At 32.9% G+C, this 25,625-nt stretch overlaps 1 protein-coding gene across 1 annotated transcript in view; it reads right to left on the reverse strand.

Moving 5' to 3' along the window:
* Window positions 1-25,625, reverse strand: part of LOC102879179 (disintegrin and metalloproteinase domain-containing protein 5-like) — a 131,855-nt gene that overhangs the window by 68,886 nt on the left and 37,344 nt on the right. The window contains exons 12-14 of the mRNA XM_015592804.1: window positions 16,840-17,023; window positions 9,979-10,074; window positions 4,578-4,776 (exon numbers count right to left, since the gene is read on the reverse strand). Of these exons, the coding sequence (XP_015448290.1) occupies window positions 4,578-4,776; window positions 9,979-10,074; window positions 16,840-17,023 (479 nt within the window). The remainder of the gene's footprint in view (window positions 1-4,577; window positions 4,777-9,978; window positions 10,075-16,839; window positions 17,024-25,625) is intronic.

A 25,625-nucleotide genomic window follows, 5' to 3' on the forward strand; every position in this document is an offset into this window, starting at 1 on the left:
CCACCCTGAGAAAAAAAGAACAAGGCTGGAGGCATTACTCTGCTACAAAGTGACAGTAATCAAAACAGCATGGTATTGGCAGAGAAACAGACAGACCGACCAGTGGAATAGAATCGAGAGTCCAGAAGTTAACCCATGTTTATATGCGCAAATAATTTTCGTTAAAAGCGCCAAAAATATACAGTGGAGAAAAGAAAGCCTCTTCAATTAATAGTGCTGGGAAAACTAGAAAGCCACTTGCAAAAGAATGAAACTAGACTGTTGTCTATCACCACAAACCAAAATTAACTCAAAATGGATTAAAGATCTGAATATAAGGCCTGAAACAATAAAAAGCATAGAAGAGAACATAGGGACTAAACTCATGGATCTTGGACTTAAAGAGGATTTTATGAATTTGACCTCAAAGGCAAGGAAGTAAAAGCAAAAATAAACGAATGAGATTACATCAAACTAAAAAGCTTTTGCACAGCAAAAGAAAACATCAGCAAGGTAAAGAGGCAATCATCTGAATGGGAAAATATATTTGTAAGTAATGCCTCTGATAAGGGCCTAATATCTAAAATATACAAAGAACTCATACAACTCAATAACAACAAAAAAAATTGCCTAAAACAATCCAATTAAAAATGGGCAGAGGAACGAACAGACACTTCTCCCAAGAAGACACAGAAATGGCCAACAAACATATAAAAAGATGCTCATCACCACTAGCTATTAGGGAAATGCATATCAAAACCACAATGAGATACCATCTCACACCTGTTAGAACAGCTATAATCAACAGGACAAGTAATAACAAATGCTGGAGAGGATGCAGAGACAAAGGAACCCTTATACACTGCCGGTGGGACTGCAAATTGGTACAGCCACTATGGGAAATAGTATGGAGGTTCCTCAAAAAACTAAGAATTGATTTACCATATGATCCAGCAATCCCTCTACTGGGTATTTACCCCAAAGACTTGAAAACTCATATCCAAAATGATATTTGCATACCAATGTTCACAGCAGCACTATTCACAGTGGCCAGGACATGGAAGCAACCAAAGTGTCCTACGATAGATGATTGGCTAAAGAAGCAGTGATACACATATACAATCGAATATTACTCAGCCATAAGAAGAGATGTAATACTGCCATTTGCAACAACATGGATGGATATCGAGATAATCATGCTAAGCGAAATAAACCAGACAGAAAAAGTTGAAAATCACATATCACTTATATGTGGGATATCAACCTAAAAGCAACAAATGAATAGGACAAACAGACAGAGACTCATGGACATGGACTATAGACTAGTGGTTACCAGAAGGGGAGGAGAGGGGAGGTAGATGATGTTAAGGGGATCAAATATAGCGGGGTAGGGGGAGGGTGAACTGAGTAAAGGGGATCAAATATATGGTAGCTGAAGGAAACTGGACTTTAGGTGGTAAACACACAGTAGAATATACAGATGTCAAATGGTAATGTACACCTGAAAATTATATAATTGTATTAACCAATGTTATCCCAATAAACAATAAAAATAAATAAACATGCTACTATAAACACGGGTGTACAAATATCTCTTACAGACACCACTTTCAGTTCTTTTGGACAATAGGCAGCTATTGAAAATTTGTCCTCAGTCATCATAGTATTTCAACCCAAATTAACTATAATTCTTTGACTAGGTCTTTTATGGCCTGTTGTGGACACTAGTTAACTAGTGGAATTGCTAGAAGTGGAATTGCTGGGTCATATGCTAATTCTATTTTTAACTTTCTGAGAGACCATCATACTATTTTCTATAGTGGTTGTACCATTTTACATTCCCACCAACAAGGCACATGGTTCTAATTTCCCCACATCCTCACCAACACTTGTCTTTTATTTTATAGTAGCTATTACAATGGGAGTTAGGTGGCATCTCATTGTAGTTTTGATTTTTGTTTCCTTAATGCGTAGTAATCTTGAGCTTCTTTTTTATGTTTATTGGCCTTTAGTATATTTTCTTTGGAGAAATCTCTATTCAAGTTCTTTGCTCAATTTTAATTGGGCTATTTGGTTTGTGTTGTTGAGTTTTAGGAGTTTTCTATAATTCTGAATATTAATTTTTCTTATCAGATATATTACATGCAAATATTTTTCCCCATGAAACTACAAACAGAAACCAATTAATAAGAGAGCATTAGTAAGTCCTTACATTGAGGGCCAGATAATTCTTTGTTGTACAGACTGCTCTTTGCATTGGAGGATGTTTTGTAGCATCCTGACTTCTATCCTCTAAAAGACAGTCTCACCCCAGCTGTGAAAATCAAAAATTTCTGCAAGCATTGTATCTAGTAGGCAAAGACTATAAATGCAGCTAAATATGCTACAATGCACAGGAAAATCCCTCTCACCCTGACCTCTCACAGCAGAGAGTTGTCTGGACAAAATACCAGTAATTCTCAGGCTGAGAAACTCTGATGTAACTGTTGGGTTTATACTCACATACCTTTATGTGCCACACAATTCTATCTGGTGACAAATCCCCCTAATAATGTCTGTGACTTTATAATTAATGAGATTTTCTACCTTCTAGAATCACCACAAACTAAATGACACCAAAACTTTAACATCATTTATATGATACCCAGATTAGGGAGTTTCCGCATGTGCAGAAATAACACTCATAAGCATGTTGCAAAACAGAATTTGATAAGGAGCTTATAAAAAGGTGGTACATTTCCCATTGAGCTATCTTTGCTGATCTAATTTTTTAAAAGATTTACTACTGAAACTCAAGGTCCTTTACCATAAATGTATAGATTTCTCTACTTTAAATGATATTTCTTCATGCAGAAGCTATATCTTTCAATATTATACCATAAGCATATTTTAACAAAAAAAAACCACAATCATTTGGTAGTACATAATGATTTGTATTAGGTCCATGGAAAAAGATTTTTATTGGCTGTTGCCTATAAATCATATATGGTTTTTATCTTGTGAAACTAATGCCTGCATCAAAAGTGCTTCGAACCCTGTAGTCAAGACCATTCTAGTTAACTAGTGTCCACAACAGGCCATAAAAGAACTAGTCAAAGAATTATAGTTAATTTGAGTTGAAATACTATGATGACTGAGGGCAAATTTTCAATAGCTGCCTATTGTCCCCAAGCACTACAGGAAGCTTAAAAATTGGGATTGTTTTCTAAAAATAAGTACAAAAGCTTACTGACAGTCAGGCCCAGACTTATCATATTGTAGATGCATTCACACAAGTGGTCACTAGGATTGGACAGTCATTAGTTTGAAATCAAGATGCTTTAGATGTTATACTTGCCTCCAAGAAGAAATTTGTGTTATTTTAGGTGAAGACTATTGCACTTAAACACATAAAATTCTAACAGAGGGCTTTAAAATCACTGCTAATACTAAAGAAACAGTAAGTAGGATAAATCACCTAGAGAACACCTGACATCCCACTATCAAACTCTAAAAATGTCTGGCCAGCACTAAGATTTATTTCCCTGGTTTTACTTGGAGAAATATTGAATTTGGAGTACACTTTTCTGTTCTTTCTAATTTTACTGGTATTTGTTTATTTTTACCTCAATTATGTTTTTTTTTTAATTTATTAAATTTATTGGGGTGACATCAATAAAATTACATAGATTTCAAGAATATAGTTCTATAGTACATCATCTGTATATTGACTTGTGTGTTCACCACCAAAAGTCAAATCTCCTTTTGTCACCATGTATTTGATGTCCTTTCCCTCTGGTAATCACTATACTGTTGCCTCTGTCAATGAGTTTTTGTTTGTTTGTTTGTCTTGTTTGTTGCTTTCAGTTTTATATTCCACATATGAGTGAAATCATATGTCTTTTTAAATAACACTTCAATGTGGCCATTGTCTTTCCAGACAGCACAACCATGATTCTGATAGAAAAGCAAAACAAAATTGTAATAATCACCAAAACCTCTATGTCATTTCCTACTTAAAATTCTGGCATTCATATCGATCTAGATAATTCTTAGAATTCTTTCTTATGACCTGGCCAAGGAAGGCCTAAAAGGAGAACTGAGAATGGATAATTTCTCTCTCAAAGAATATGAACTGCATATGTACAGGAAAATCTATAGTATTGCAATGAAGCTAATGATCCACACATTTATAGAAAGCTATCAAACTGGACTAGGCAAGTCATAAGCTGAAGCCCTCACTCATCAACAAGTTCATTTGAACAGATTCTTTCTTGAAATCCACACAACCAGTTATTAACCCTGCTTTGTTCTAGTAAAAACCCTTGTTTCATTTAAGTCTAAACTAAATCACACCATCTCAAATTCTATATGATCTTCTGAGAAGCTGTATTTCTACTTGAGGATTCTTCCATGTGCAAATAAGAATTCCATATAAATTCAGAGGCTTTTTCTCGCTTTACAGAACCAAGAAAATATGATTTCCCCTAACAATAATATATGCTAGGCAAGACTTCATTTATTAACAAATTATATTTATATTTTTGTTCTATAGAATTGAATAACATAGCTTGGAATAATCAGAATTTAGGAACTAAGAAGAAAATTATGATCATTACCTCCTCCAATTAAATCTCTACATTGTTTGTTAAATGTCTGACATCTTCCTCCATAACAGTAGGCGTTACCCGAATCACAAGATTGTCCATTGCGTGCAAAAGTGTCAGGCACACAGTGTGGGTTAAATCCATTGCAATATTCAGCGAAATCACATTCTTTATCAAATGATTTCCTACAAAGTATACCAACTGGTTTTAACTAGGAAGGGAAAAGAAACATAAGAGATTACATATCAATGATACCCAAGTTTTCTTTCTCTTAAGGCTTTAAATTTCCATCCATTTTTATTTCTACGTTGCTAAAGTCACTGATGAAATTATTCTTCTTGTTAACTATTTAAGCATTGCATAGAAACTTAGGCATTGAGTTTATTGTGCATAAAGGAGAGGATAATGCTTGAGAGAAATGTGGGAAACTTAAAGATAAGCAGACTACCATAATTATTTTTTTAAAAGAAAACAGAGCTAAGGAATTTATGTAAAAATTATTTTCAACCCATTATGGCTATGCTCACCTATGCAGCCTCTGGTTTCTACATATGCCATCCTTAAAGCAGAAATGAGCAACCATTTACAAAACAATACACACCATAAACATTTAGAAAAAAAGTTTGTAGATTTTAAAAGAAGAAAATTTAAGGACACACAGGAGAAGGTTTATTTAACATACCACATTGCAAACAACTATTTAAAAAATATATATCTCTGATCTCTTCAGTACTTACTCTTTAGCTGATAGCTTCCAAGGTTCCCTTTCTGTATATCTGCTTTTGCTAAGAGAGATTTAATTATCATCACAGCAAATCCCTTCCTCAATTCAAGCCCTGGCTATCATCATTATCTTATGCAAACTAAGTTCTAGCTTTGTTCTAGCTTTCAAAGGTCCTAGAGGCCTAGCTTATATAACATTCATACATACCCCTTCCCCAGAATATGTTTTCTGTGCACTTCTTCTCACGTTTTTCAACATGTATTTGTTACCTGTAGCAAATCTGATACAAATTTTCCAAGTGATGGGTAAGAAAACAAAATATACTACTTATGGAGTTAACATTCAAATCAAAACCAGTGATCAAAATTGCTGGTAAAGGAAAATATGTATATAAATATAATGAAAAAGTATTAATATCTGTTTCTTGAGAATATGCTTCCTTTTACAAATATGTGTAAATGTCAATTTTACTTTTATTCTAATTTATTTTGTTATTAAGACTTTACTTTTTACAGCAGTTTAAAGATCACAGAATATATGAGGGGAAAGTATAGAGATTTCCCATATATCCCTGCTCTACACATGCAAAACCTCCCCCATTATCAACATCTCCCACTACAGTGCTACATTTGTCACAAATAATGAACCTACTCTGATCCACTGAAGAAGGTAAGAACAGTTTCACTTTACCCACATCAACTCTCCCCCAAGATGGAACAGTTTAATACCAAGAGAGACTCTCCTGGCCTGTGATTTCTACAAGAGGGCAAAATGAAAGTTATATGAGAGCCTGGTTTCCCCAGCCTTGAGAGACACTGCTTAAGAGGCCCACTTTTGTCTTGTCCAACCCAGATAACTGAGGGAACTGGCGTAGCTAAACAGTCTGAGGACACCTAGAAGTAGTGAAAAGGGAGGAGGGCTCACAGCAACCTATGTGTAAATCACAACAACCAGCCACATATCTTATTCACTTGCTCACAGACTCTACCAAGAGCCCCACTCATGAACTAACAGGCCCGGCTCACGTGAGCCAAAAATCACCACCAGCATTCCAAACACACATCCAAGAGCTGGCAGTTCACACTCCCCAGGCAATGGTCCACACAAGACATCAACAACAGTATGCACACTCTTGGATGCAACACATGGATATCAGCAGCTGGCTTGACTCTACTGAACTAGAAGATGGACAATCTTGACCACTTCAGGACACTGCCTTAGGGAAAATAAATGGGAGGCTCCCTGAATCTGGATTGGCTTTGCAGGACTGAGAAAAGACACACAATCCATAGGTCCTCCAACGAAGGAACAAGAAAAGTGGAGTGAGCACACTCATAGAGAAGGTCTGAGAGACCCTCAAAACTCTAGTTGAGTTGATTTGGTGACTGGCTTCTTTCTGTCCCAAAGTCAGTAAGAAAAGACTCTTCAAATGTGAACACAGAAATGCAATGCTTCAAGAAACATAAAGAATCAAGGAAGCAGCAAAGAAAGACATCTATTCTTATGAGGTACTCCCATAAGAATATCAGCTGATTTCTCAACAGAAACTTTGCAGGCAAGAAGACGTTGACATAAAATATTCAAAGTGATGAAAAGCAAAAACCTACTACCAAGGCTACTCTACCCAGCAAGGCTATCAACTGAAACTGAAAGTAAGATAAAGAGCTTCCCAGACAGGAAAAAGCTAAAGGAATTCATCACCACCAAGCCAGTATTACAAGAAATGTTAAAAAGATTTCTTAAAGAAGAAGAAAAGGGAAATAAAAAATAAATATGAATAATAAAATGGCAATAAATATGTGCCTATCAATAATTACATTAAATGTAAATGGATTAAATGCTCCAAACAAAAGACATAGGGTAGCTGAATGGATAAGAAAATAAAACCCATATGTATGCTATCTACAAGAGAACTACTTCAGATGGAAAGATAAACAGAGACTGAAAGTAAAGAAATAAAAAAAGAAATCTCATGCAAATTCAAATGAAAAAAAGGCTGGAGTAGCAAGATTTATTTATATCAGACAAAACAGACTTAAAAACAAAGGCTATAATAAGAAATGAAGAGCTAGAACTGTTACTATTTGCAGATGACATAATACTATATAGAGAGAACCCAAAAGATTCCACCAAAAAACTCTTAACTCTGATAAATGAATTAGTAAAGTAGGATACAAAATTAATATTCAGAAATTGGTTGCATTTTATACACCAATGATGAACTATCAGAAACATAAGTTAAGCAATCAATCCCATTTACAACTGCATCAAAAAAATAAAATACCTAGGAACCAAATTAACCAAGGAGGTAAAAGACTTGTACATAATAAATTACAAATCATTGTAAAAAGAAATTGAAGAAGACGCAAATAAATGGAAGCATATATTGTCCTCACAAAAGGAATTAACATCGTTAAATTGTCCATACTACTCAAAGCAATCTTTAGATTCAATGCAATCCTTATCAAATTATTAATAGCATTTTGCGCAGAACTAAAACAATTAATCCTAAAGTTTATATAGAACCATAAAAGATCTTAAATACCTATGTCAATCTTGAGAAAGAAGAACAAAGTTGGAGGTATGAAACTACCTGATATCAAACTATACTAAAGGTCATAGTAATCAAAACAACATGGTACTGGATAAAAACAGATCAATGGAACAGAACGGAGAATACATATGACATATTATTGAATTATACACTTGAAACCTATATAATTTTGTTAATCAATGTCACCCTAATATATTTTTTAAAAAAAAAACCCTAAAGAAGCCACCAAAAAACTGTTAGAAGTGACCAAAAAAAGTCAGTAAAGTTGCAGGATACAAAATTAGGTTACAAAAATCCTTTGCATTTCCATACATTTACGATGTACAAAGAAACTTTTAAAATCACATGTATATTATGAGAAACAATAAAATACTTAGAAATAAATTTAACCAAGGATGTGAAAGAGCTGTCTATGGACAACTGTAAGGCACTGTTGAAAGATTAAAAGAGAAACAAATAAATGAAAAGATATCCTGTGTTCATGGACAGAAGAATTAATACTGTTAAAATATCTATACTACAAAAAAAGCTCCCCCAAAAATAAAAATAGAACTACCATTGACTCAGGAATCTCATTTCTGAGTATATATCTGAAGAATATAAAATCATAATTTTGAAGAGATATGAGTACCCCCATGTTCATTGCAGCATTATGCACAACATCCAAGACATGGAAACAACCTAAGTGTCCATTAATGAGTGAATGTTACTCATACTTTCACTCTTTTTTTAAGCTTTTATTTTTTATTACTTTTTTATTTTATTTTAGTTTCAGGTATAAAGTACAATGGTTAGGCATTAATATAATTTATGAAATGATCCCCCTGGTTACTCTAGCATCCATCTGGCACGAAACACAGCCATTACAATAATATTGACTATATTCCCCATGCTGTACTCCACATCCCTTTGTTTTGTATAGATATACATGCATACACACACAATGGTATCATTTATATTATTACATCTGTAATGTTATATAAACTCTATATTATATTATATATTATTAAAAAATATTAATAAATATAATAGACATACATCATATATACACAAAGGAATAATACACACACAACTGAATAATATTTAGTAATAAAAGAAGGAAATCCTGCCATATGTGACAACACAGATGAACCTTGAGGGCATTATTCTAAATGAAACAAGTCAGATACTTTACAATCTCGCATGTGGAATGTAAAAAAGAAAACAAACAAACAAATTCACCAAAACAGAGAATAAAATGGTGGTTGCCAAAGGCTGCACAGTGGGGGAAATGGGAAGATGATGGCCAAGGGTACAAATTTTCAGCTATAAAATTAATAAGTCTGGGGATCTAATGTACAGCATGTGACTACAGCTAACAATAGTTAACAATAATGTATTAAATACTTGAAAGTTGCTGAGATAGTAATCTTAAATGTTTTTGCTATGTGAAGTGGTATATGTATTAACTAAACTTATTCAGTAATTATTTTGTAATATATACTTATGCCAAATCATTAAGTTGTACACCTTAAACTTACACATGTTATATGTCAATTATATCTCAAATAGAGCTGGGGGAAATTTTTTAAAAAGGATAAAAGCATACCCTTCCTCCCATCTTATAGACGTTTATCTTGGTCAGGAGCTTGTTTCTTTTTTCCTTAGGAATTATGCTGGGTTTGGGCAATTATTCAGGAATTCTTTAAATGCTTTCAATGAAGAGGGATTGAATGATTATAACAATAACTGAATGAATTGCAAAGGAACAGAGGCTTTACCAGAAGACAGTGAATTTAGCCAACTAAAAGAATGAATCTAAATTCCTAATCCCACGTGAGGTTAGGGTATTAGAAAATAAGACCATAAGAGGGTTGTTCCAGATGTATGTCGACCACAGAGAAATCTCAATGGGTACCAGAAAGATTCGTAATGAGGTATAGAAATGGGAAGCCAAGTCAGGAGAAACCAAGCATCAGGCATTACATACATGAGAGTCCTGGAAATGATAGACTGCTGAATGGGCTGAAGTGTGAGAGCGAATCCAATGTTGTTTGCATATAATATAATGGGAAGGGTGAAATATGCTTTCTATCTTCTTTAAACAAGAATTTCAAGAATTGCTGAGCTATTATAAAATACAGATTGCTTCTTACCGTGCACTTTTGTGTGCAGCATTCCCCGGAACCACAAACTTTAGAACCTTTGAGTGTACATGTTCTAGGATCACAGCAGTCTTTATGTGTACAAGTCTGTAAACAAATGCTGTGTTAATCACATAATTAGGTACCATGAAATAAAACTGTAACATAGAATTTCTTTACGAAGTATGAAGTTCTTAAATTCAGTTTCTATAATCCTATTCTTTATGAGATTTATAGAAATCAACATCTTATTCACTAGTTTGTAAAAGAAATGTGTTGTTTCACTACATTCCATAGAATTTGAACAATATTAACATGCCACTGTGGTGCCAAAATCTTAGAGAGAATACTGATTACATACCTTGTTAACTACCATTCTCTTCAAACGTTTTCTTATACTCTTGCTTTTTTATAATAAATTGTATAAGCCAAATCTTTTCACACATAGAACTTCTCTAATATGAAACTGTCAAAAGCAACATTTGGATTCTCAGCTTCCCTCTCTAAAATGGCAAAACCCTAAAACTCCACCCTAAAAAAAGTGGTCCAAGAAGCCAGGCTTACCTATTCACCTCAGATTTCACTGGGAGGCTGGCTCTTATACTTACTTAACATTTTATAAGATTCAGTGCCTTCAATCAACTTTTTTTAGTCTTCAGTAGCAAGTCTCTTCTAAATTATGTAGTTTGTCAATATCAGATGTTTGTTTCCCGGTGTTGTCTTTTTTTGTTGCTGATAATTTCTTATTAATATTTTCAATGAACAGCTTGACCATAAGCCTCAATATTATACTTTCAAAACGTTATTTATTTCATATATTGACTCATGTAACTCAAAGTTTAAATATTCTTTTGTTATTTTTTTCATACTGTATCTTTCAATCAAATTGTTTGGTTATTGATTTTTTTTTTTCTTCAAATCCAACTTTGTATATGTGCAAGGGTAAACCTCCTTAAGAATAGAATGTTCTGGCTATTTTAAAATGGTTCTTTTACCCTGCCTTCTTCCAGAAGCATGAGAATACTTCTCTCCAATATTCACTGTGACAATCAATTTGAGCTCCTAGAGGTAAAACTCACAAAAGTGTAAGGGCCTCCCTAGAATTTTTAACTATAAAAGTTGTTCACATTGAGCCTCCAACAATTCGTCAATTACAGTTCAGGTTTTCCTACCCAAGCACTGATTATCTGTGATTTGCCTATCAGTCTTTCCAATTTGGGGTGCAGTGGCTTGTCCTATAACCTCATTTCTCTGACCGACCTAAGAAGAATTGTTGCTTTTTCAATTTGTTTAGCTTTTGTTGTAAAGACTCAAATGGTGACTTCTAAACTTCTCATATCTCAGACCAGAAACCAGATACTTAATTTTCTTTTTTTAATATTTTTAATAAAAATGCTTAAATTGGCTTTTGAATATTTATATATATTCACATATATTTGAATATATATGAACTATAAATATTTTCTTCCAATTTGGAGCTTGCTATTCTATTTTTCTTAACAGAGTCTAAGAGAAAAAGTTTCTAATTTACCATTTTTTTCTTTAAAAACTCATTCTTATTTGCTGTATCTAAGAAATTTTGCTTATTATAGGATCAAAATATTGTCTCCTATGTTTTACACTAAAAGCTTTAGAATTTTAGCTTTTATATTTAGGTCTTTGATCCATTTCAAATTAATTTTTGTATATAAAAGGTCAAAGTTTATATTATTTACATGGATATCCAGTTCATATACTTTTGTTAAAAAGATTTTCTTCACCCATTGAATTCTTACATATTTGCAGAAAATCAATTGGCTATATAAATATTATTTTATATACCGATTATCTATATTGTCCCATTAAAGTATATATGCATGCTCTGGCCAATACTACATTGTTGTGATTATAACTATGTAGAACATTTTAAATTTAAAGAAAATTAGTATATATGTTCCACCACCTTTGTTCTTTTTCTTTTAATTGCTTTGTCTATTCTAGGTCTTTGCTTTGCAAATAAATTATAATATCAGCTTGTCAATTGCTATAAAAAGATGGATGGGGTTTGAATTGGGATTATGTTAAATGAATGTATCAATTCATGTAGGGCCAAAACTTAACAATATTGTCTTCTGATCTATGAAAGTGGGATTTCAGTCACTTCAATCTTCTTTCATTTCTCTGAGCAACGTCAGTTTTTAATATACAGATTTTTCACATATTAAGCTAAATTTACCTCTATATATTTCATATTTTTGAAACAATATATATCAAATTGTACATTTCATTTCATTTTCCATTTATTACTTATACATAGAAATTCAATTGAATTTTGTACACTGACCTTTTATCCAGTGATTTGAATTCACTAATTAGTTTTAGTAGTTCTTGGGGTCAGGGGAGAGATGGCTTAGAATTCTCTGCTCATGTGGCCAAGTTGAGTTTGATTAAAGACAGTTTTACATCCTCCTTTCCAATCATTATGTGTCTTTATCTTGCCTTACTGCAATGACTATAGCATCCACTACAGTGTCGATCTACAATGTTAAATGGAAGTGGTGAGAGCAAACATCTTTGCCTTGCTCAAGATATTAGGGGAAAATATTGAGTCTTTCACCAGTAAATAGGACAATAGTTGCAGGTTTCTCAGAGATGTACTTTAGTAGACTGAGGAGCTTCTCTTCTATTCCTAGAGTGCTTAGTTTATTATGAGTTGATACTAAATTTTCTCAAATATTTTTTCTTCATATATTGTTATTATGCTGAATTATATATGTTTTATATGTTAAAACTCCATATTCCTGGGATAAACTCCACTTGGTCAAGATTTATTAACCTATTTATACACTGTTCATGAGAAATATTGGTGTGATTTTCTTTTCTTTTAATTCTCTAGTTCTGACTTCAGACCAATATTTACTTCATGAAATGAATTGTAAAATGCTTCCATCCATTATCTGAGAAGATTCATGTATAATTGGCATTATTTCTTTGTTTTATGTTTGATAAAATTCACTAGTAAAGTAATGTGGATTTGGAGTTTCTTTGTGGAAAAATCTTTTAATTACAAATTTAATTTCTTCACTAAATACAGAGCTATTCAAATTTTATCTTCTTATACTGATTGTGATAATCTGTGTTTTAAGAAACTTGACAATTTTATCTAAATTGTCAAATTTGTTTACATAAAGTAGTTTTTAATATTCCTTATTTTTAACATATATAGAATGTATGATAATATGCCCTCTTTTATTCCTGATCTTGGTAATTTATTTCTCACTTTTCCTTCATCAGCACAGTAAGAGGTATATCCAGCACACTGAAATTTTTCAAAGCACCAGCTTTTATTTTCATTGATATTTATTCTCTGGTTTCTAACTCATTGATTTTTGCTTTTATCTTTATCATTCGTTCCTTCTATTTTAGCTTTAATTTAGACATATTTTAGTTCCCTAAAGTAGTGTTCTAAATAATTGATTTTCGATCTTTCTTTTTCTCTAATATAAACTTTTAAAGCTATAGATGTTCCTCAAAATCTTATTTTTGCTGAATCTCATCTTTTTTAATGTTTTCATTTGCATACTGTTAAAAATATATTCTACTTGCCTTCAAGCTTTATTTTTTGAGCCATGTTTCTTAACTGCCTATTTTCCTGAATATGGTACATACTTCCCTGTTTCTCTGGATGTTTAGTAATTTTGGGGTAATATATTAGACATTATAGAAAAAAGTGATATAATGACTATATTCAGCTGTGTCCTTCTGGAGGGTTTTTTTTTTTCCCCCTAGGAGGAAGTTAAGTTGCCTGGGCGTAAACTATAAACTTCAGCTCCCCTACAATGTGCAGCAGCTATCTCTGTTCAATTCATATGGCTTCCACCTGCTGAATTTTTATCTTGATTCCCGGATGTAATGTGGCATTCAGTCAAGGATTTAGGCAGAGATTGCACTTATATTTCAGAGTACAATCTATCTGCAGTTTCTTTGTTTCCAAAAATTTATCTTTAATTTCCAGTTTCAGTTTCAGTCTCAGTCTTTATATTGATATTTGAAACCAGCGAGTCTTAAATTTCTGCTGCTTGAGTTGCACATAGTAGAAAAACACTCTACAAAAAAATAATCAAACTCACAGAGCTCACCCAGTATACCTATGTCTTTCAAGTGTCTTATCCTCTTTTTATGCCCCATGGGATATTTCTAGACCATGCATATCTTAGCAGTTAGCCAAGTATTTGTATAGTTAATAATAAGATTTTAGGTCATATCACTTTTACAGTTCTCTAACTTCTAGGATTTACCCTTAAATTTCCATTGGCTCTCATCCCTGAACTCTGTTCTCTGTTACATTGAATCTGTAAAGCTTCAGTTTTCCACAGCAATTTAATTATGCCATATCTGCAAAGGTAGAGGAGCACCCTTAGGCTAGAAAGACATAAACTTAAAATTCTTATCTATTATAGATGCAGTTTTTCTAGAGTAAACTTTCTTCTGGCTTCTTTCTTCTTTAAGATGTGTTCCACTGCCATTAAGTAACATACATATATGTACATATTTATATATAAACCATATTACATATGGTTTATATGTAATATATTTTATATTTTAATATGTAAATATACCTTTAACATGTTTATTTAATGTATAGTTCACATTTTACAACTGCAATGTCTGAACGTTTTCATATGACTACTTCACTTTGTTGTCAATATGACCTATAATCTTTCATTTTTTTTGTTTGATATTTGTTCCATATTTTTACATTTTAGAAAAGTAATAGATTCTTTTTATTAATTTTACAGAGATGACATTGGTTAATAAACCTATATACATTTCAAGTGTGCAAGTCTACAATACATCATTTATATATTACATTGTGTTTTTACCACCCAAAGTTAAATTTCTTTCTGTCACCATATATTTGACCTCCTTTACCCTTATCTACCTCCTCCCCTTTCCCTCTGGTAACCACTAAAGTGTTGTCCAATGTCCATGAGTCTCTGTTTGTCTTGTTCATTTATTGCTTTTGGTTTTATATCCCATATATGAGTGAAATCTTATGATTCTCAACTTTTTCCATCTATTTCGCTTAGCATGATAATCTCAAGATCCATTCATGTAATCACAAATGGCAATATTTCATTTTTTCTTATGGTTGAGTAATATTCCTTTGTACATATGTACCACATCTTTATCTAATCATCTATCAAAGGGCACTTCAGTTGTTTCCATTACTCGGTCATCGTGAATAGTGCTGCAGTGAACATCAGGGTGCATATATCTTTACAGAGAAATGTTTTCAAATTTTGGGGGTAGATACTCAGAAGAGGGGTTGCTAGGTCATATGGCAATTCTATTCTTAATTTTTTGAGGAACCTCCATATTGTTTTCTTTAGTGGTTGTATCAATTTTCATTCCCTTCAGCAGTGTATGAGGTTTCCTTTTTTCCCACAACCTCTTCAACACTTATTACTTGTCTCGTTGATAACAGCCATTCTAACAGGTGTGAGGTGGTATCTCATTGTCATTTTGATTTGCATTTCTCTAACAGCTAGTGAAGTTGAGCATCTTTCCATATGTCTGTTGGCCATGTGTACGTCTTGGAAGAAGCACCTATTCAGGTCCTCTGCCCATTTTTTAATTGGATCGTTTGTTTTTTGTTGTTATTAAATTGTATGAATTCTTTGTATATTTCGGATATTAGGCCCTCATTAGAGTCGTTGTTTGCAAATATATTCTCCCATTCGATGGTTGCCTCTTTGCCTTGTTGACAGTTTCTTTTTCTGTACAGAAGCTTTATAGTTTAATATATTCCCATTCATTTATTTCTGCTTTTACGTTACTTGCTGTTGGAGTCAAATTCATAAAACCCCCTTTCAGACCAAGGTCCATGAGTTTAGTACCTATATTTTCATCTATGCAATTTATTGTTTCAGGTCTTATATTTAGGTCTTTGATCTACTTTGAGTTAATTTTTGTGTATGGTGACAAATAGCACTCTTTTGTATGTGGCTTTCCAATTTTCCCAGGACCATTTATTGAAGAGGTTTTCTTTTCTCCATGATATGGTTTTAGCTCCTTTGTCAAAAATTATTTGCCCATATATATGGGGGTTCATTTCTGAACTCTCAATTCTGTTCCACTGGTCTTTGTGTCTGTTTTTCTGCCAGTATCATGCTGTTTTAATTACTGTTGCTTTGTTGTATAACTTGAAGGTAGGCAGAATAATACCTCCAGCCTTGTTCTTTTTTTCTCAGAAAAGATTGTTGCTTATTTGGGTCCATTTATGATAGATTTCTTTTCTTATTTTTTTATTAAAATTATTGGAGTGACATTGGTTAATAAAATTATATAGATTTCAACTGTACAGTTCAATAATACATCATCTTTATATTGCATTGTGTTCACCACCAAAGTCAAATCTCCTTCTGTCATCATATATTTGACCCTTTTCATTTAAAAATGTTTTAGTGGTACCGCCTATCAATACAAAATTTTTTCTCCCTATATTTTCTCTCTATATTATCAAATGGGATAGCACTTTGCTATCCCACTGGTAATAGTCTACAGTATTCAGATGTTCTGGTCTGTGTTTGTTACCACTTGTTGTTAAAGGTATATTTCTTCAACTGCTTCGTCAACTGTTTGTGGTCACTAATTCTAATTTTGTAACTGATCTATACACTAAAATGTCATAATATTTGAAGGCAAACATTATCTAAAGGACCTCTGCTCACCACTTCAAAATATAGCAAAAAAAGAAGACACAGACTTCAAATTTCACCAAAGAAAGTCTTTTTAAAATTTATTTTTCTAAAAATAAGGTTTTTATCTTATTTTCCACCTATTACGTATATATAGGAAATAAAAAATGTTTTGAAAAAAATTTCTCCTCACCTCTAGAGTGCCACAATCACATTGTTCACCTCGTTCCAACTTTCCATTGCCACATATCTTCCGTGATTTGTAAACTGGCATATCATGAAGGATTTTATTAAGACAGTCAAGGCCAGAATCTGAAGCAAAATATTTAAACTCATCCAAGTTACAGGTGCTAAAATCCTTTACACCCCCAGAGTGCCTAAAATATAAAAAACATGGTATGATCAAACTTATTGCTCTATATCTCTACATTTTCCCAATGTATGGTGTTTTCAAGAGTATTTAAAGAGGATTATACTTCATGGAAAACAAAAAGGCAGCCTCGAGCTTTGGGGTGCCCTAGGCCTTTTGCCGAACTGCCTCAGGCTCGGTACTGGTAGCAGCCAAACTCAGTCCAATGTATGGTCTCTTACAAGTGCCTCCAAGTCCAACACAAGCAGCGAACAACTGTGGACAGCTCTGTAGCTTCTACCAGGTTGCCCTGGGCTGGTCACAGGCAATAGCTGTCCTTGGCCTACATGGGAGCCCCTTGCAAGAGATTTTAAAACCAACAGACCCAAAGGCTGCTGTCAGATGTCAACGAATCACCATCTGATTAGCCCCACAAACAGCACAAACAAAGGGTGGACACAACAGGCACAGAAGCCCATTTGAGCGAATCCTACTTCATGGGATCAGCCCCAAAACAGCAGCACATATACTGTGGACTTGACCAATCTTCGCAGCCAGTATGCCTGTGAGTCAGTCTCACCCACCAACATGCCAACAGCAATCAAGGCTCAACTACAACAGGAGAGCCCGCATGGTCCACACAAGGAAAACTCCTGGAACACCCAGCACAGATGATCAGGGAAACTGGACCACTGGGCTACTACATAAGGCCACTCTACCAAAATTGGGAGATGTAAAAGGTCAACCTAATACATAGAAACAAACACAGAGGAGAAACCAAAATGAGAAAACAAAGATGTCTCAAAGTAAAAAATAAGAGAAAACTCCAGAAAAAAAAAAACTAAAAAAAAAGGAAGAAAAGCAACTTACCAGATACAGGCTTCAAAACACTGGTTGTAAGGATACTTGATGAACTTAAGGAAAGATCTCAGTGAGAATTCCAACAAAAACATAGTATGCAGAAAAAAGGACATAAAAACCATTAAAGAAGAACTAGTCAGAAATGAAGAATACAGTAACCGAAATGAAGAATACATTGGAAAAAAATCAACAATAGATTAGATGAAGCAGAGGATCAAATCAGTGATTTGGAAGATAAAGTAGTAGAAAACATACAATCACAACAGCAAAAAGAAAGAAGAATCCAAAAACATGAGGATAGTTTAAGGTACCTCTGGGACAACATCAAGTCTAACAGTCATATCAAGGGGATACCAGAAGGAGAAGAGAGAAAAAACATGGGATTGAGACACTATTTGAGAAAATAATGACTAAAAACTTCCTTAACCTAATGAAGGAAATAAATATACAAGTTCAGGAAGCACAGAGAGTCCCAAGCAAGATGAACACAAACAGACCCACACCAAGATACATCATAACCAAAATTACAAAGATTAAATACAAAGAGAGACTCCTAAAAGCATCAAAAGAAAGGCAGGTGTTATTTACAAGGGTATTTCCATAAAAACATCAGCTGGTTTCTCTCAACAGAAACTTTGCAGGCCAAAAAAACATTGGCCCAAAATATTCAAAGCAAGAACTTAAAACTAACTACTCCATTCAGCAAGGCTAGCAATTAAAATTGAAGGTGAGATAAAGAGCTTCACAGATAGAAAAATAAAGCCAAAGAAATTCATCATCACCAAGTCAATATCACAAGATACGTTAAAGGATGGGCAGAGAGGAGGAGGAGAATGGGAAAGGGCAGGGGAGAAGGAGGAGAACAAAAAGAAAGGAACATAGATATAAATAATAAAATGGCAATAACTGTGTACCTATCAATAATAACTTTAAATGTAAATGGATTAAATACTCCAATCAAAAGACATAGGGTAGAAGAATGGATAAGAAAATAAGAAACATACATATGCTGTCTACAAGAGACCCACTTCAGATTGAAAGACACACACAAACTATAAGTAAAGGGACTGGGAAAGATATTTCATATAAGTAGAAATGAAAAAAAAAAGCTGGGGTAACAATACTTATATCAGACAAAATAGACTTTAAAACAAAGCTATAATTAGAGATAAACAAGGACATTACATAATGATAAAAAGATCCCACAAGAGGATATAAACCTATGAATCCAACATAGGAGCACATAAATATATGAAGCAAATATTGACCACATAAAGGGAGAGATTGACAGTAGTACTGTCATAGTAAGGAACTTTAGCACTCCATTCACATAAATGAACGTATCTTCCAGACAGGTAATAAACGAGGAAATGGTGGCCCTAAATGACACACTAAACCAGATGGTATTAATTGATATTTTCAGAGGAATTCACCCCAAAGAAGCAGAATATACATTCTTGTCAGGTGTACATGGAACGTTTTCCAAGTTAGACCACATATTAGGCCACAACTCAAGCCTCAGTAAATCTAAGAAAATTGAAATTGTATCAAATATCTACTCTGACCACAATGATATAAAACTAGAAATCAATTACAAGAAAAGAACTAAAAAACATACAAACACATGAAGGCTAAATAACACGCTAACTAAACAATGAATTAGTTAACAATTAATACCTCGTGAGACAACTGAAAATAAAAAACAATGACACAAAATCTATGGGACACAGTAAAAGCAGTGCTAAGAGAAAATTTCATAACAATATAGGTCTGCCTTAAGAAATATGAAAAATCTCAAATAATCTAACCTGAAGGAACTAAAAAAAATAATAACAAACAAAGCCCACAGTTAGTAGAAGGAAGGAAATAATAAAGATCAGAGTGGAAATAAACAAAATAGAGCATAAAAAAAAACAATACAAAAAATCAATGAAATCAAGAACTGGTTCTATGAAACATAAACAAAATTGATAAACGTTTTTCAAAGAGACTCATTAAGAAAAAAGAGAAAACCCAAATAAATAAAATCAGACATGAAAGAGTAGAAGTGACAACTGACAACACAGAATACAAAGAATTATAAGAAAATACTACAAGTAATTATATGCCAACAAATTGAAGAAATGGGTAAATTTCTAGAAATTCACGATCTCTCAAGATTGAATTAAGAAGAAAACATCTGAACAGACTAATTACTACTAACAATATTAAGTAATCAAAAAACTTCCAATGAATGGCTTCACAGGTGACTTTTACAAAACTTCAAAGAAAAATTAACACCTATACTTCTGACGCTATTCCGAAGATTTCAAAAGAATGGAAGGCTCCCAACCTTAATTTACGAGGCCACCATTACCCTGATTCCAAATCCAGACAAAGACATTACAAAAATAAGAAAATTATAGGCCAATATCTCTGATGAACATAAACACAAAAATCTTCAATGAAATATTAGCAAATAGAATTCAGCAGTACATTAAAGAAATAATACACCATGATCAAGCGAGATTTATTCTTGGGATGCAAGGTTGGTTCAATACCCACAGATAAATTAATGTGCTACACCACATAAACAAAATGAAGAATAAAAATCATATGATCATATTAATAGTTGCAGAAAAAACTTGTGACAAAATCCAGCATCCATTTATGATATAAACTCTCAGGAAAGTAAGAATAGAGGTAACATATCTCAACAGAATAAAGGCTATATATGAAAAATCCACAGCTAACATCATATTCAATGGGGAAAAGCTAAAAGCATTTTCCTTAAGATCAGGAATAAGACAAGGATGTCCACTTTCTCCACTTTTATTCAAGATAGTATTGAAACTCCTAGCCACAGCAATCAGACATAAATAAATAAATAAATAAATAAATAAATAAATAAATAAATAAATAAAAGAAACGAAAGGTATCCAAATTAAAAACAAAGTAAAAGTGTCATTATTTGCAGATGGCATGACACTACATATAGAGAATCCTAAGGATTCCACCAAAAAATTGTTTACTCTGACAAGTGAATTCAGTAAAATAGAAGGATATAAAATTAATATTTAGAAATCAGATGTAATATTATACACCAGTCATTGAAAGAGAAATTAAGAAAACAGTACCATTTATGATTGCATCAAGAACAATAAAATTGAAAGAGAAATTAAGAAAACAGTACCATTTATGATTGCATCAAGAACAATAAAATTGAAAGAGAAATTAAGAAAACAGTACCGTTTATAATTGCATTAAGAACAATAAAATTAAACAATATGCTACTAAAGAATGACTGAGAAGAAATAAAAGGAAAGATCAAGTGTGATACAGAGAAGCAAATAAGAATGAAAATAAAACATACCAAAACTTTGGAGGATACAGCAAAAGTGGTAATAAGAGGAAAAGTCCATATTACTACAGGCCTATCACAAGAAACAAGAAAAGCCCAAATGAACAACCTAACATTACATCTTAAAAAGCTAGAAAAAGAAAAACAATGAAGTCTAAAGTCAGTAGAAAAAGAGAAATAATAAAAATTAGAGCAGAATTAAATGAAATTGAGGACAATAGAAAAAATTAATTCAACAAAGAGCTGGTTCTATAAAAAAGTTAAGAAAATTGACAAACCCCTGGCTTAACTCACTAAGGAAAAAAAGAGAAATGACACAAATAAACAAAATCAGAAATGAAAGAGAAGTTATGACGGATACCACCAAAATATAAAAGATCATATACTATGAAAGATTACATGCCACCTAATTTAATAACCTATAAGAAATGGAAAAGTTCTATTAAACACACAACATTCCTAGACTGAATCATGAAGAACTAGAAAATTGAAATAAACCTATCAACAGTAAGAAAATTGAAACAGTGATCGAAAACTTACCCAAAAGTAAAAGTCCAGGAACCAGATGGCTTCACTAGTAAATTATACCAAACATTCAAAGATGATTTAATACCTGTTCTCCTCAAACTTTTCCAAAAAATTGAATAAAATACATAACTCATTTTATGAGGTCAACATTATCCTGATACCAAAACCAAGTAAGGATCTCTCTCTCTTCTCTCTCTCTCTCTCTCTCTCTCTCCTCCCCCTCTCCCTCTCTCATATGTGTGGTATGTGTATGGGTAAGGGAGAGAGAGAGAGAAGGAGGGAGGGAGAGAGAGAGAGAGAGAGGGAGGGAGGGAGAGAGGTCACTCTTTTTTTTTCTCTCTCTCTCTCGATCAATATCTCTGATAAATACAGATGCAGAAATTCTAAACAAAATATTAGCAAATGGAATGCAAAATACATTAAAAAATTATACATCATGATCAAATGGTGGTTCATTCCAGGGGCACAAGGATGGTTCAATGGAAGCAATTTGATCAATGTGATATCTCACATTAATAAATAAAAAATAAAAATCATATGATCATATTATAGATCCAGAAAAGGCCTTTGACAAGATACAGCATCCATTATAATTAAAACACTTGATAAAATGGATATAGAAGGAAAGTACCTTAACATAATAAAGGCCATATATGACAAACATTCAGCCAATAATATACTTAATGGTGAAAACTAAAAAGCTTCCCTCTAGCGTCAGGAACAAGACAAGGATGCCTGTTCTCACCACTTTTATTCAAGATAGCATTGGAAGTCCTAACTAGAGCGCTAACAATGAAATTTTGGAAAAAGAAATTTTAAAAAATCATTTTATCCTACCAATAAAAAGAAGATAATCCTAGGAGCAAACTTAACAAAGGATGTGAAGGACCTATACACTGAAAACTTCATGACAGTTTTTAAAGAAACTGAAGACACCAAAGAAATGGAACGATATTCCATTTTCATATATTGGAAGAATCAACTTAAAATGGCTATATTACCCAAAGCAATATATTGATTTAATGCAATCCTCATAAATATGCCAAAGGCATGTTTTAAAGAATCAGAACAAAAAATAATTAGATTTATATGAAACCACAAAAAACCCAAATAGCCAAAACAATCCTGAGAAAAAAGAACAAGGCTGGAGGTATCACACTGCCTGACTTCAAATTATACCCCAAAGTGACAATAATAAAAACAATATGTTATTGGCAGAAAAACAGACACACAGACCAGTGTAACAGAATCAAGAATCCAGAATTAAACTTTCATATAAATGGGGCAACAAAAGAGCCAAAAACCACAAAATGGAGAAAGGAGAGCCTCTTCAATAAATGGTCCTGGGAAAATTGGACAGCCACATGCAAAAGAATGAAATTAGACTTCTATCACCATATACCCAAATTAACTGAAAATGAATCGAAGTCTTAAATATAAGACCTGAAACAGTAAATCGAATAGAAGAAAACATAGATACTAAACACATGGACCTTGGATTTAGAGAGAATTTTATGAATTTGACCTCAAAGACAAGGGAAGTAAAAGCAAAAATAAATAAATGTGACTGTATCAAACTAAAAACTTCTGCACAGCAAAAGAAACCATCAACAAGGCAAAGAGGCAACCAACAGAATAAGAGAATATATTTGCAAATGAAAATGAGCTAATACCCAAAATATATAAAGAACTCCTATGACTCAATAACAACAAAAACAAACAATTCAATTAAGAAATGGGCAGAGGATCTGAAAAGATACTTCTCCCAAGAAGACATACACATGGCCAACAGACATATGGAAAGTTGCTCAATGTCAGTAGCTATTAGAGAAATGCAAATCAAAACCACAATGGATACCACCTCACACCTATTAGAACAGTTATCATCAACAGAACAACTAATAACAAGTGTTGAGAGGTTTTGAGAAAAAAGAAACCTTCATACACTGTTGGTAGGAATGTAAACTGGTATAGCCACTATGGAAAACGGTATGGAGGTTCTTCAAAAATTAAAGGTAGATTTACCATATGACCCAGCAATCTTTCTTCTGGGTATTTATCCTAAAAACTTGAAAACATTTATTCACAAAGATATGTGTACCCCAGTGTTCATAGCAGCATGCATCATCGTGGCCAGACATAGAAACTAAAGTGTCCTACAATAGATGGCTGAATAAATAAAATGTGGAACATATATACAATGGAATATTACTCAGCCATAAGAAAAGATGAAATACTGCCATTTGTGACAACATGGATGGGTCTTGAGATTATCATGCTAAGCAAAGTAAGTCTGAAAAAGTTGAGAACTATAAGATTTCACTCATGTGTGAGATATGAAACTGAAAGCAACAAACAAGACAAACAGAGACTCATGGACACAGACAAAAGTTTAGTGGTTATCAGAGGGAAAGGAAGAAAGGTGGAGGTAGATAATGGTAAATGGGGTCAAATATATGGTGCCCAAAGGAAATTTAACTTTGGGTGGTGAACACACAATGCAATATACAGATGATGTATTATTGAACTGTATACTTGAAATGAATATAATTTTATTAACCAATGTTGCCCCAATGAACTTAATTTTAATAAGTAAATTAAATAAAAGACTATAACAAAACACAAAGACAGATCCAGTAATCCCACTTCTGAGTATTTATCAACAGAAACCCAAAACACTATTTCAAAGAGACATATGCATCCATATATTCATTGCAGCATTATTTACAATAGCCATGATATGGAATCAACCATGCTGTCCATCAATGGATGACTAGATAAAGAAGAGGTGGTACATATATACAATGGAATATTACTTAGCCATAAAAAAGAACAAAATCTTACCATCTTCAACAACATGGATAGACCTAGAGGGTACTGTGCTGAGTAGAATAGCTCAGACAGAGAAAGACAAATGTCAACTATTTCACTTATACATGGAATCTAAAAACAAAATAAAACAAAAACATATTCATAGAAACAGATACCAAAATGATGATTACCAGAAAGAATGGGGTTAGAAGATGGATAAAGAGAGGAAGAAGAATATAGTCAATAAATTGTGATAAGTTTGCAAGGTGGCATATGATTACCAGAATTAGTGGGGTGATCACATTATAAAAATGTTGAATCACTAATTGTACATCTGAGACAATATAACCAATATAAGACTGTATATTAACTATACTTATATACTTAAATAAAAAATATTTTTAAAAAGTAGTGAATAGAAATCAACACTGAGATGGCCCAGGTAGTAGATTTGGCACACAAGTACTTAAAAAGGGCCACTATAATATATTCAAGTAATTAAAGAAAAACGTTTAATTAATTCATAGAAATCACAGTCTTATAGAGTGAACATTCAAAATAGAGTACATAGTAAATTTACATAAAATTCTAGAGCAAGGTAAACTAATTGTAGTGATAGAAATCAAGTCAGTGTTGCCTGCATTAAGGGTGGAAGATGGACAGCCAAGTGTCACAAAGGAACTTTCTACAGAGATGAAAAAGTTGCATACCTTGATTGGCACTGTGGTTCAAAGATTTACATATATTTGTCAAAAGTCATAAACTCGTACACTTAAACTATGTGAAATTTATTGTGGGCAAATCACACATCTATAAAGTTGATTTTTAATAAAGTATATAAATAAAATACTCAAAATTCTTCTAAGAAACTATCAAAAGGAAGAATAAATAAATAAATAAATAAATTTAGTTACCTACACTCTGTTTTAACAAAAATTTGGTAATCAGGAGATAAAATTAAATAATGAGAAAAATATACTGAGCTGACTAGGTCATTATTTGCAACATATTTACTGAGCACTCTTCTAGGCAACTATTAAGCAGTAAAAAGTAGAACCTCCTAGGGACAAAAAGTATGAAGCTCAGGAAG

The sequence above is a fragment of the Pteropus alecto genome, unplaced genomic scaffold (genome assembly GCF_000325575.1).
Source record: "Pteropus alecto unplaced genomic scaffold, ASM32557v1 scaffold24, whole genome shotgun sequence".
NCBI lineage: Eukaryota > Metazoa > Chordata > Mammalia > Chiroptera > Pteropodidae > Pteropus > Pteropus alecto.